The 12556-nt window shown below is 46.5% G+C and overlaps 1 protein-coding gene across 6 annotated transcripts; it reads left to right on the top strand.

Moving 5' to 3' along the window:
* The first annotated feature begins 1352 nt into the window (after nucleotides 1-1352).
* On the top strand, nucleotides 1353-12211 carry gata3 (GATA binding protein 3). Of its 6 annotated transcripts, none has more exons than XM_049567277.1 (7): nucleotides 1353-1741; nucleotides 1890-2261; nucleotides 3216-3749; nucleotides 5774-5830; nucleotides 5988-6034; nucleotides 8170-8295; nucleotides 10665-12211. In XM_049567277.1, exons 2-7 carry the CDS (start codon nucleotides 2027-2029, stop codon nucleotides 10965-10967), a joined length of 1302 nt encoding a protein of 433 aa, XP_049423234.1. In that variant the 5' UTR covers nucleotides 1353-1741; nucleotides 1890-2026; the 3' UTR covers nucleotides 10968-12211. The 6 variants fall into 6 exon arrangements, with proteins under 6 accessions (XP_049423234.1, XP_049423237.1, XP_049423236.1 ...); XM_049567280.1 differs by having other exon boundaries at nucleotides 1354-1741; nucleotides 3216-3692; XM_049567279.1 differs by lacking the exon at nucleotides 5774-5830 and having other exon boundaries at nucleotides 1354-1741.
* The last annotated feature ends 345 nt before the right edge of the window (nucleotides 12212-12556 follow it).

Raw genomic sequence — 12556 nt, 5'->3', positions numbered from 1 at the left:
CTGAGCGCGCGGCCTTTAACACCTTCACTCCAACTTCATTTCCACCTCAGTATTCATCACATTAGTGATCACTGTCATGCGTTTTGGTGCAGCCAAACGCACTGAACCAAACCCTACCTGCTGCTACTGTCACAGGATAAACGCTGGTGCAAGGGCGTGCGCGCTCCCGCACTCTACCCACGACACTGCCGCGCTGCAAAGAGGGTTCATTTCCTGACTGTTTACACCGCGCTGACGTCACATCCAGTGGCGTCGCCGAGGCTGCCCCCATCACACACACACACACACACACACACACACACACACACACACACACACACACACACACACCTCTACTATTACACCCTGCCAATCTAACAGAATATGGAGAAACTGCGCTTCTGACATGAAATACTTCCCCGAGGAGCAGCTCCCTCTTTGTGCCGCCGTGTGACACTCAACACACACACAGGGTGAACTCCTCTCTGATTTAGAGTGTTTAAATTATATTTTCTTATCTTTTAAACTCGTAAAAAATTAAAAAAAAAAAATAAAGGTGTGCGCGCTATCGTGTTCCATTAACGCATTAATGTTTGTGAATAAATAATGACATGAGCCATTGTTGCGCGTGTGTCCGAGGGGTGAGGGTGCAGGCAGCTAATAAAACCCCATATTTTTTATTGCTTTATTTTTTTAGTAGTTGGAAGGGAGAGTCTATAAGCTCCCAGGCGTCCTTGTCCGCGTCTGCTTCACGGTGGGGAGCTCGGATGTGCCATTAGAATAATGTGCCTGTCACCGCGAGAGGACGCACTGTCACAATTTTAAGAGCGTACATGTCCCGCAACCTGCCATTGGCCCGGAGCAACAGGCTCTGCTGCAGCCTCTCTCTGTCCCTGTGAGTGTGTGTGCGCAGACAGTTTGAAATCCTTTTTGATTCCTCGCTACTTTTATTTTAATTTGCAGCCACAGATGCTTTTAAAATAAGTAGATGTTTAATTTCTTTTTTAAAATGTGTGTTTGTTAATGTTTTATAGATTTGTTTAGGCTGTTTGCACCATGAGATCAGGACGCCTCTGTGTTTTCGTGCGTAAAGTTTAATTCTGCGCGCTTAATGGACACGTTTTAATAATATCAATAATAATATCTACTTTGGCAAGGTCATTGAAAGAAATCTTGCAGCACTCCTGCATCTCTCCTGGCCCACGTTATATTCAATTAGGGCAGGCCCCTCCCCTTAACTGATGACACTGACAGGCCCTCCTTAAGTTGCGTCGCGCCACAGCTGTCTGCAAGCATTGAGCTGCCTGGCGCCATCCTGAAAGAATGCCTTCACTGTAAAAAAAAAAAAAGAAAAAAAAAAAAGGGAGCTGGGGAGAGAGAGAGAGAGAGAGAGAGAGAGAGAGAGCAAGAGAGAGGGGGGAGAGACAGAGAGGTAGAGCAAAGGGTGAGTGAGCAACAGCCACACAGACGAGAGGGAAAGAGAGAGAGGAGCGGAGTTAATGGAGAGGGCTACAACTGCGCACAAACACAGATTTGATCAGTGAGTTTAACTTGCTGGTGCTGGACAGTGTGCAGTGAAGCCATCCACTGCAAACAAGCCGCGCGCCCGTCGCCTACAAACCTCCTCTAACTTGTTGAGCCGGGCTGAAACAGTTTTATTTTTTGTCAACTGAGAGGAAGAAGTTCAGGAACTCTGCGTGGGACCGGATTCCATTTTGGACGTATTTATATGACAACACCTTTGTTGCATTTGTAATGTGGGGTATGTTTCGTGTTTAAATATCATGTGTTTTTTTTTTCTTCTCTGAAACCCGGGTTAAATTTACTTAAGCGTGCGCCTCGTGCCTGTTTGTAGCCGTGCTGCATGTGTTGTGAAAAATAAGACAATAAATTCTCCTCTCTGTCTCCAGGTGATCGGAAGCAAGCGCGGAACCTGTGGATTTAACAAAACGCACGGATTTGGGACTGATTTCTTTCTTATCTTGTGACTTGTGCCGGTTTGCTTCGGCGTGCATGAACATTTACTAAAGACAAAAAGAGCAAAGCGATGGAAGTAAGTGCGGATCAGCCACGATGGATGAGCCATCATCCCGCGGTGTTGAACGAGCAGCATCCCGGCTCACATCACCCGGGCCTCGGCCACTCATACATGGACCATTCGCAGTATCAGCTCGCTGACGATGTGGATGTACTCTTTAATATCGATGGACAGGGCAACCATGTCTCTCCATACTATGGAAACTCTGTCCGAGCCGTCCAGAGGTACCCTCCTCCTCCACACAGTAAGTAAACGGCCTGTTTAGGCCTTTTATTTAATGATGTACACATTAGAGCCGTGTGCGTAATCTACCCCTGGATACTCAATTACTGTCACTGTGTTTGGAATTATTTGTATTACCTGACTGTGATCCAGACCAGGTTTCGGTTTTGGCCTGAGATGACTTCGTCTTAAAAAACCTGAGAGCGTAAAGTGTTGTGAAACCACGCCGTAAATATGTATGGTTTACCTCCAGTTTGTCTTTGGTTTCTGTCCACCGCTAATATCACATTCTATTCCCGTCTCAGCTTCACACACACGACGAAAAATATGACATTCAGCTGACTCACATGTCAGAAGTTTTGTCCAAAAACCCGTGCGTAATTTGTCTCCCCGAATCAATCGAGGGTTTAGTTACGGATTCAAACAAACAGCCGTGTTGGCACACAAGTCCCAGATACACCTGGAATATTATGGTGCCGCTCGGCAGCTTGTTTTCACTGCTGAGCGCGTGAACAATATTTATCTTTATTATAATATCCTGTTCGGCAGCACGAAGTCATTTGTGGAGTTCCCTTTATTTAACTTCCTCAACAGTCAATCACGACGCTGCTTCTTTTGAGGCTTTTGACTTACAAGTGTCGCGTCGAGGCCTGTTTATTGGAAAAGGTAAAGGTCAAAATTACGCACATGCGACGCCACCTGAAACTCGACATAAGAGAGGATCGAAAGGTTTCTAGACGGCGGCAGTGTCTCGATAGAAAGTGTTTTGAATACGCAGCTGGGGGCGAATTACACCCGGGCTTTGTGTTGGATATTCAAAATAAAACATGTCAGTAAATGTGCGTTAAATCAGCGCGTAAATGTGCGCAGCACGCAGCGCTTGTTCAGGCCTGTCGCTGGACTCAGTTAAATAAATGTATGTGTATTTATTGTTGGTCAGGTTGTGATGTTTTCTTGTGTTTCTGTGCGGCCCCAGGTAGCCAGGTGTGCCGTCCCTCATTACTGCACGGCTCTCTGCCCTGGCTGGAGGGGAGCAAAGGCATCGCCCCGCACCACAGCACTTCTCCCTGGAACCTGAGCCCCTTCCCCAAGAACCCCCTGCACCACGGCTCCCCGGCCAGCCTGTCCGTCTATCCCCCGGCCTCCTCCTCCTCCCTGTCCACCGGTCACACCAGTCCGCACCTCTTCACGTTTCCCCCGACCCCACCGAAAGACGTATCCCCGGACCCGGGCATATCCACCCCGGGCCCCAGCAGCTCCGGGCGGCAGGAGGATAAAGAGTGCATAAAGTACCAGGTGACCCTGGCCGAGAGTATGAAACTGGAGTCATCTCACAGCCGGAGCGTGGCATCAATCGGAGCAGGGTCATCCTCTGCCCACCACCCCATCGCCACATACCCACCCTATGTCCCTGAATACGGCCCAGGCCTCTTCCCACCAAGTAGCCTGATAGGTGGGTCATCTTCTAGTTATGGTTCCAAAACAAGACCAAAATCAAGGTCCTATTCAGGTAGGCGTGCGCTTTTATTACATTCCCTTTTGATCTAACACCATATTCCCCAGATTTGCAGCCTTAATGATCAGCCATGTTTAATCTCATACTAAAAAAAAAATGCCCATGAGCAGCTCATCCATCCCTCACATGAACAAGCTCCGGTTTTGGGGCTAAAGGCCAAACAGGTCAACCTGTGTTCACAACAGGCGCATCAGAATGCCTCAAAGCTTTCTTTCATCACCTGGTCATAATAATAATAATAAAATAACACATTTAATTTCAAAGATTGAAATATATTTAAACAAAACAATTCTAATAAATGTGAATAAATAAATTTAAAATGCGACACACAGCTAGAAATGAAACTCTTCTCCCCAGACTCCACTGGACATTTTTCCACTCAGAAATATAACCATCATGACGCAAAACAGTTCAGAGTTGAATAGATTAATTTAGGTCTTTTTTTTTTTTCCTCCTCTTCCTCCTCTGCACTGACACACACACACACACACACACACACACACACACACACACACACACACACACACACACACACACAGAGGGGGGAGAGAGAGACAGAGGGGAAGCCAGCTCTCTGGGCTGTGTCGCCCCGTTTATATGTTTAAGATAATCCCATTACTGTCAGACCAGTGCGCGCCACAGTTGCATTGTTTACCCAGCGGTAGAGCACCGGATGCTGCTCGTTCATTCACAGGGAAAAAGCGGCTGAGCCGTCGCCGTGGCAGAGTGCACGAAGCACGGAGGGAGGGGAGCGAACAGAGGCAGTGTGAGAGGAGAGGGGACATGTTTCCAAATTGTGAAAAAGGGCGAGGGTAATTATTTTAAAGGTTGCTGCCGCCGCCGCCGCTGAAAAGCAGTTTTTCTGTAATGAGATTAATATCAGCGGCTTTGATGAGGAGGATAGAAAACACTGGATTAGTTGATGCATATCATCGGGATTATTCAGCAGCATACACTCAATGCAAATAAAGATTTTTAATGCCGGGATAATGTGAGATAATGTGCGTTTTTAAAGATATTTCCCGGCTTGTTTAATGAGGTCATCAGCGCACATATATCATGCAAACTATATTTGCATCGCAGAGGCCTGTTTTCACTCAACTTTGACGCGCAGGATCCACAGTTCCTGTTTGATTTCAGCTGCAAAGGCAAGACAGAAACATACTTGATCAGGTGCTTGCATGTCTGTCAAGTCAAAACGCGGCATGACTCGGACTATGTATGTGTTTCTCTCCGTGGAAAAGTGTGTGTGTGTGTGTGTGTGTGTGTGTGTGTGTGTGTGTGAGTGTTTCTGCAGCTCGTAAAATAAAAAAAAAGGGGAAGTGCGGCAGCATGAAAATGCAAAAAGCTCTCGGCACTGCATAGAAAAAGCCCTGTGTGCGTGTGTGTGTGTGTGTGTGAGTCTCTGCTTTCAAATAATCTGACTGTGGCTGCAGCTCCCTTGTTTCAGTTTCAGGGCCCCTTCTGCTCGAATCAAACTGTGAGTGCGCGTCTCACCTGTCGGTGTCACTAGAGAAGTGCCAGTGAAACATGAACACCCCCCTCAATCAATTTAAAACAAAGGGCACAGCCTGTCAGCGCGACACACACACAATTATTATTATTATTATTAAAATGAGAGATTGGCTGATGGAAGAAAAAAAGAAGGCTTGTTTTATTCGATTTATTTTTATTTTTAATTCCAATTTATCACGGAGCAAAGTGCATTTTCTTTAGTCTGGAAATCCAAGCACGTAGCTTAAAAATATTGTGCTTTATTAAAAAAAAAGAAATTGCAAATTGCATTATGGACCTTAACACAACTGCTGCACCAATGTGTGTTATAATCAAATATGTGCTGCATGCTTATATGTGCATTTAAATGATTACTGTTGCAAAGAGTGCATGATTTAAATCTAACCTGTTCTGTTTGCAGCACACACTCACTGAGACTTATTCCCAAAGACCTACTGACCTGGACACTGTGTCCGTGTTCTGTGTGTGTACGTGTACGTGTGTGTGTTGTTGGCTCTTTGCAGAAGGTAGAGAGTGTGTGAACTGCGGGGCCACGTCGACTCCGCTGTGGAGGCGGGACGGTACGGGTCACTATCTGTGTAACGCCTGCGGACTCTATCACAAGATGAACGGGCAGAATCGCCCTCTCATCAAACCCAAGCGGCGGCTGGTACGTCTCCACCACATTTTCTCTATTGATGACATTTCCGTCTCTCTCTCTGTTTTTCCCCTATCCAGGAAGAAGTAGGCCTATTAGCTGCAGGAAATTGACTCGACAAGTGCAGGTCTCTGTTTTTCAGATACTACCATAGAAAAACTGCACAGTATTTTTTTTTATATATATATATATATTTATACAAATGCAATGACGATGCTATTTTTTATTTGCTAAAAAAAATTGTCATTGATTCTGTTCAAACAATAGGCCCCCATGTGTATTTTGGAGATGCACTGCCTCCGTTAAAGAGGGCTGTAGCTTGTGGCTGCAGGCCTGCATTCAAATAAACGCACAGAGCTCCATCGTTTAAATATTATTTTGACATTTCAAAATTTTAAACACATCTGGGCTATTAGAGGCTATTTTTACACTTCTTCAGGTGGAGCTATTTTTTTGCACTTTGCAGTTATTTCAGGGAAAGCCCCTCTCATCAAAGCTGCATCTCCTTAGCTTTAGAGGAGTTCCCCCTGCCTTCTTATGAAAGCACACACACACACACACACACACACACACACACACACACACACACACACACACACACACACACATATATTTAAAAAAAAAAAAAAAAAATCTTTCGAGGCAAAGGCTGTCCAGTCCTGCTTCTCCTCCAACCCCTTCGCCTCTCTAATGTGAAAACCCGACTTCCCAGGAAAGGGCTGCCGGATATCTGAGCAGCGCAGATAAGTCGCTTTTAACAACACAGCCCGCTTCCCCAGTCAAAACAGAACAGGCTGCAGCGGAGTCCGAGCCCGGGGCCAGCTCACAGTCACGACTTGAGATTGTTTAATGTTATAATCTCTGCTTAAATGCGCGGGGGTGGCCAGGTGGGTAATTGCCACGCCATATTTGACCTTGTTTTTATTTAGGGGGGGGCAAAAAAATCTTATCTACAGGCCAGAAGTGACATCAGAGATTTAGGAGCGAGATATCACCTGGAATCTGATCATGTGCGCACAAATCTGCTTATATTTTAAATTTAAAAGCAGATTATATGAAATTATTTAATTTAAAAAAATGCACTTAATAGACATAATTCCTCCACTCTGATTGGTTATTCACAGCACACAGCAGCAGGGGTTATTAGGCCACCACGTGTGTATAATTGGAAATCCCTCCCCGAGATAATGTAGTCCTTTGCGTTCGCGTGTCCTCTGCGGTCACCTGTCTATCGATTGTTTTTAGAGATTATAACATCAATGTCAAGCCACTGCAGCAAACTGGGGGCTGTGAGACAGGCAGCTTAAATCCATGGGAAGACATGACTTTCACTGTGTCAGGATGAAGAGAGGGTTTTACTCTGCTGGTAGCCTGCAGCGAAGCTAAAAATACACACTTTCTTTTTTTTATTATTGTTATTTATTTATTTCCTTTATTATTATGCTTTTTTTAATTGGCCACTGCAGGGTTCATTTCACTGCATGAATGTGCTCGTGTTTTCTATCCATGATTTGTGTTTTAAAAATTCATCTTTGAGTCGATTCCAAATCTATATGCCCCCTTCTTCACTTTCATTGTTTAATGTCACGAGGGTGGACATTTAAGACAAGCCTCCGTGGCACAAACACGCACTTTAAAGGGAGAGGGGGGGATTTAATCAGATTTAATAGCTCTCCCATTTCAAGGCACTGCTTTTATGTCTTCTGTAAATATTTATTCTCCAGGAGGTATGTGCTCTATGACGCTATTTTTAGCCTCGAGTGAAAGCAGCTCTGTTTTTGGTATTTCTGTCTTTATTTTAAACTATTTTCAGCTTGTAAAAAAAATCCTATGGGTGGACATTAGGAGTGTATATATAGACAAAATACTGTTTTTTAAAATTAGCTATGCACAATGCCAGAGTGGAAATAAAGAATGCATTTAATGTGCAATGAAATAAATTAAACGGCTTTTTTTCTGTGATGCATTTAGATGTTTATAAGACGCCATGCATGCAGGGCTGCCACCCTACAACCGTGATGCATTTAAATGCTACATTTTCCCTGGTTAACTTGGGCTACAGTTGCCAAACGCACAAGTAAAACACACATTTTGGTGCGTAAAACATCCACATTTCGGTGCGTAAAAGACGCGTCCTACAGGAATGGCAGCCCTGCACGTTGGTGCCACATGTCTCAGAATAAACCTCCATGTTGATTGGGTTATTGCGTGGTCATGTGACGTTCTTGTGGCCTTTTCTTTCTTTCCTGTGTTGCTGTACAGTCCGCAGCCAGACGGGCAGGGACGTCATGCGCGAACTGCCAGACGACAACGACGACGCTGTGGCGGAGAAACGCCAACGGGGACCCGGTGTGTAACGCCTGCGGCCTGTACTATAAACTGCACAATGTAAGTAATAAACCTGCATAGGATATATCTCCCTAACCCATCAAAAAAAAGTCCTGAATATTTTATCCCATCTTCCTCTTTCTGTCTCTCTCATCACGTCCTGCTGGGCACCTCTCCCTCCTCCTCTGAATATTTGATCGGACTTGTCCCTGCAGAGGATTTCCGGGGCACGGTGATAACAAATACTGTAGAATTAATATGATTTATTGGCAGTAAGTGCGAATCTAAAATGTATAAGACCGAAGTGAACTAAGCCCGCAGCCGCCTTGCTTTTGAATATTAAAGAAGGGGGGGCTTAATTAAAATTCGATTAATTTCCAGGCCCCGTTTTTTTTTTCTTCTTATTTCTAGCCTTTTGGTTCCACGCGCGCCAGGGACTTGGAGTCCCCCCTCTGACCACCAATCCGCCTGATTCGTTTTGGGTTGGTTAGCGCCTCACCACATCATTTCACATCCTCAATCTGAAAACCCCAGGGACTCGTTTATCTCCCCCTCTCCCTCCTCTCCTGCTGCACAAAGCTGTCACTTTTAATCAAACAGCCATTGTAGTTGAAACTAATAGTAATAATAAGCAGGCTAACTGCTCTGAGGCCACATGTAGGTAATATTCCCCCCCCCCACACACACTCTGCGCAGACAACAGATAAAGGTTGCCTATATCCCTGTGTGTAAGGGGGGAAGAGTATCCTGCTCTGCTGCCCTGCTTGTCACGCAAGCGCTCCCTGTTAAATCATTTTCCCATGTTACTTTTGGCAGATAGTTAGGCGCTGCAGAGGCAGATTCAAGGTTAAAAGGAGAGAAGAATAATATTTCCCACTCACACATTAGCATCTGAACTGACCCCGACCCTGCTGTAATTGTGAAATGAGTTTATTTTGGTAAATCCAGACTTCTGTTGGGGCTTGCTCCCCTTTGAAACAAATTCCACATTCTTCATGGAGAATTTAGCCGCAGCTCGCCTGCATGTGTGCCGTCCCAAAACACCTGATGGTAGCAGCTCATTGTCCTGTAAGGAGCTTGTGGAAACAGAAGTTGCCACAAACATGAGGCCTTGTTAACACCTGACACAAAGACTCTTTTTAGTAATCAGGGCGGAGGAGGAGGAGGTGAGGTCACCACATGTGGAAGATGTCTTCCTCATCTGTGCATCTGTGAGTGAGGTACAGTGTGCTCAGCTTTGACACCTCCGTACCTCTGGTTTCAGGTGGTTAGCTGCTGGTGTTGGGAGAGAGGATGTGAGGGGCTGCGCTGTGTATTCTGCGGTGGTCATTGACTCAAACACTTTGACTTGGCTTTTGTTTGATGTGCCGGGGCGGCGGCCCGAGCGCAGGCCGGAGGCCCAAGGCTTCCTCTGCGAGACGGTAGACATCTCAGCATCAAAGAGCGCAGGCCTGACCGGCTTTAGGTGGGCGTAGCATGCCTCAGAGCTGGAAGCAAGGCAGAGAAAGTCACCCAGTATGGAGCCACATCTTAGAGAATGAAACCACATCACTAGAGGGGGGGATGGGGGGCACACAGATCTCTGCCCTCTGCTAATCATCGAGGCCACTCTGCTTAAAGAGTCTGTGAAAAATGCCAATGTCTCAGACAGAGCAAGAGAGACAGCGAGCAAGAAATCCCTGCTCCCATTTCCCCGGGAAGAACCGCTCAGAAAGATCAGGAAGCCAGTCGGCCTCATCCACCTCCCCTCATAATCCTGCCCACAGCCGGAATTCCATCATCCAGCTCCCATTCCCGGCTAAAACCTATGCTGGAATATGGCAGCTGGGGCCATTTTGGCCAGGAGACGGCCACGCGGTTGAGGAGGAGGGTGGAGAGGAGGACTTGGCCGACGCCGGCGGTCGTCATGGCCATGTGTCTCTGTGGTCGACATTAGCTGCCAGACCCTTCTCCGTCTCTGTTCTGCACACTCTCCATCTTCCCTCCGTACACCCCCCCTCTTCTCCTCCATCTTTCCTTTTTTCTCTCTTTCTTTCTGGCACAGTCGCAGCCTCAGATACAGTTCAGCTTAAATGAATCAACATTTAAATCCACACACACACACACACAAAGAGTGTATAAACAATCTTGTGTTTCAGGATGGGACAGTCAGATTTGCCCGTAATGGGACTCCATTACATATCATTATGTCTCCCAAAAACCCCAAAATCTGCCTCAAAGAAAACTAAAAGCTCCACATTTTCTTACTTATTTTGAAACGTGGTGACACCCTTCACTTACGGGTTTCTTTTTTTATTGTTGCCTAATGTAAGCGCGGCCGCAACGCTGAACGTCTTTATGTTGAACCTGATCTCTATCTCGCATGTGAACACGACGCCGCTGCGACAAAATACTAATGTGCCACCTTCTCTGTCTCCTTTCGAGAGCAGATCAACCGACCTCTGACCATGAAGAAGGAAGGCATCCAGACCAGGAACAGGAAGATGTCCAGCAAGTCCAAGAAGAGCAAAAAGTCCCAAGACAGCATGGACGACTTCTCCAAGAGCCTGATGGACAAGAGCAGCTCCTTCAGCCCGGCCGCCCTCTCCCGCCACATGTCGTCCTTCCCTCCCTTCTCGCACTCCGGCCACATGCTGACCACCCCGCTGACCACCCCCACACCCATGCACCCTTCCTCCAGCCTCCCGTTCGCCCCCCACCACCCTTCCAGTATGGTCACAGCTATGGGTTAGAGCTCCCTGCGCTGCACCGCCCCTGAACCCTCGGCCTCGCCACCACCACACCCCTCGGTACCTCTGCTGACCTGCTTCCATATCCTAACAGACAAATAAACCGCTCCTTGGCCCGACCCAAGCCCCCCTGTCCCGCCACCGAGCTGCGGTGCGACGAGGACAGGCTTTCGGCTCCTTTGTCTCCTCAGTTGTATCTTATTTTTATAAAAATCAAAGTGTACCTCTGCGATGTGAATGCTTTGCAGACATGACTGTGGCGCACTGACCTCCGGAGGGGGGAAAGATTTTGTTTTCCTCCACACAACGCCACCGCCACCACATTGAGGCTGCCCTCCCAGCCGATCCACATGATAAGGAGCTCCATTTGTGTACAAAAAGCCATTTTTCCACACATCACAAAAACAGACATTGAAAAAAAACTCTGACTCTCCCGAAATTTCCGAACCCGCCTCTTCTCCACCTTGCACCTGTGTAACAGGAACCCCCCGCCCTCCCCCCTGCGCCCCTTCTTCTTCTTCTTGCTGGAGATGAGGAGAGACACACGTTGAATATATTTGTACAAATTGTATGAAATACAGTACATTTAATGAAGACTTTTTAATTAAGTGAGAAAAAAAAGGAAACATGCCCCAGGGCAGCTAACGACGACGAGAAGGGTACGAGTCGCAGCAGTAGGAGAAGAGACCTCCCGCCAGACGAGTGAGGAGAGGACGCCTCTGAGTCCCAGAGGAAAGAAAAAAAAGGGAGGAGGAGGTGAGAAGACGAGAGGGAGAGACTTTTGAGAAAGGGCAGGCCTCGGTTTTCGCCTGCGTGAATTGTGTTGCATTAAGTTTGCAGAGAGTCGGCGGCTCTGGCTGCAGGCGTCTCTCTTCTTTTTCTTTTTCTTTTTGGATGTGCTATAGGTCTCGGGCAATTGGTTTGTGTTGACGCGCGCACGTACACACACACGCACACACACATACACACACATGCACATTTGAACACCTGAAAGACTTTCTTCCTGCCCACAGATTATATGCATTGTGAAAAAAGTTCCTGTATTTGTTATTTGTATGTATAAATCAGAGTACCAAAAATACGAAATAAACAAAGATGTAGAATTATTTCTTTATGTTATGCAGACTGAATGGTTGTAAAAATTTAATAATAATCACTAGTGTAAAATATGACTGCTTTTTTGTTTCGTAATTTTTTTTTTCCCTCTTTGAAAATAATAAACTAGTTTAATCTCTGTTGACATGTTAGCGCTGTGGTCGAGAGCCGTCTTTTCTGTCTCTTTCTGCGCCTTGTGATCTCTGACACACACCTTCCCACCCACCACCACAACCACAACCAGCGACACCCCGCCATTTTTTTTCTTCTTCTTCTCCACCTCTACCAAGCATTCGCAGGAGCGGCTCTTACGGTCAGTTGAGCACAAACAGGAAGGAGCAGAAATAAACAGTGGCAATGGAGGAACAAATCAAATGGCAGGGTCAGAGAGGCCAGGCCACACAGGCACCGTGGGCTGAAGGGGCTTTTGTCTCGTCCGCACTGATACATAAATACACAGCGACAGGCATGCAACACTGTACGCACGCATCACACAT

Source organism: Epinephelus fuscoguttatus, linkage group LG22 (genome assembly GCF_011397635.1).
Source record: "Epinephelus fuscoguttatus linkage group LG22, E.fuscoguttatus.final_Chr_v1".
NCBI lineage: Eukaryota > Metazoa > Chordata > Actinopteri > Perciformes > Serranidae > Epinephelus > Epinephelus fuscoguttatus.
The sequence above is the reverse complement of the archived record's forward strand: the minus strand, read 5'-3'. Positions and strand labels throughout refer to the sequence as shown.

Coding starts and splice junctions, on each gene's coding strand:
- gata3 (XM_049567275.1), top strand. CDS start 2,027: ATGGAAGTAAGTGCGGATCAGCCACGATGGATGAGCCATCATCCCGCG. Junction 3,750..5,773: donor AAAATCAAGGTCCTATTCAG/GTAGGCGTGCGC, acceptor GGCTCTTTGCAG/AAGGTAGAGAGTGTGTGAAC. Junction 5,920..8,169: donor TCAAACCCAAGCGGCGGCTG/GTACGTCTCCAC, acceptor GTTGCTGTACAG/TCCGCAGCCAGACGGGCAGG.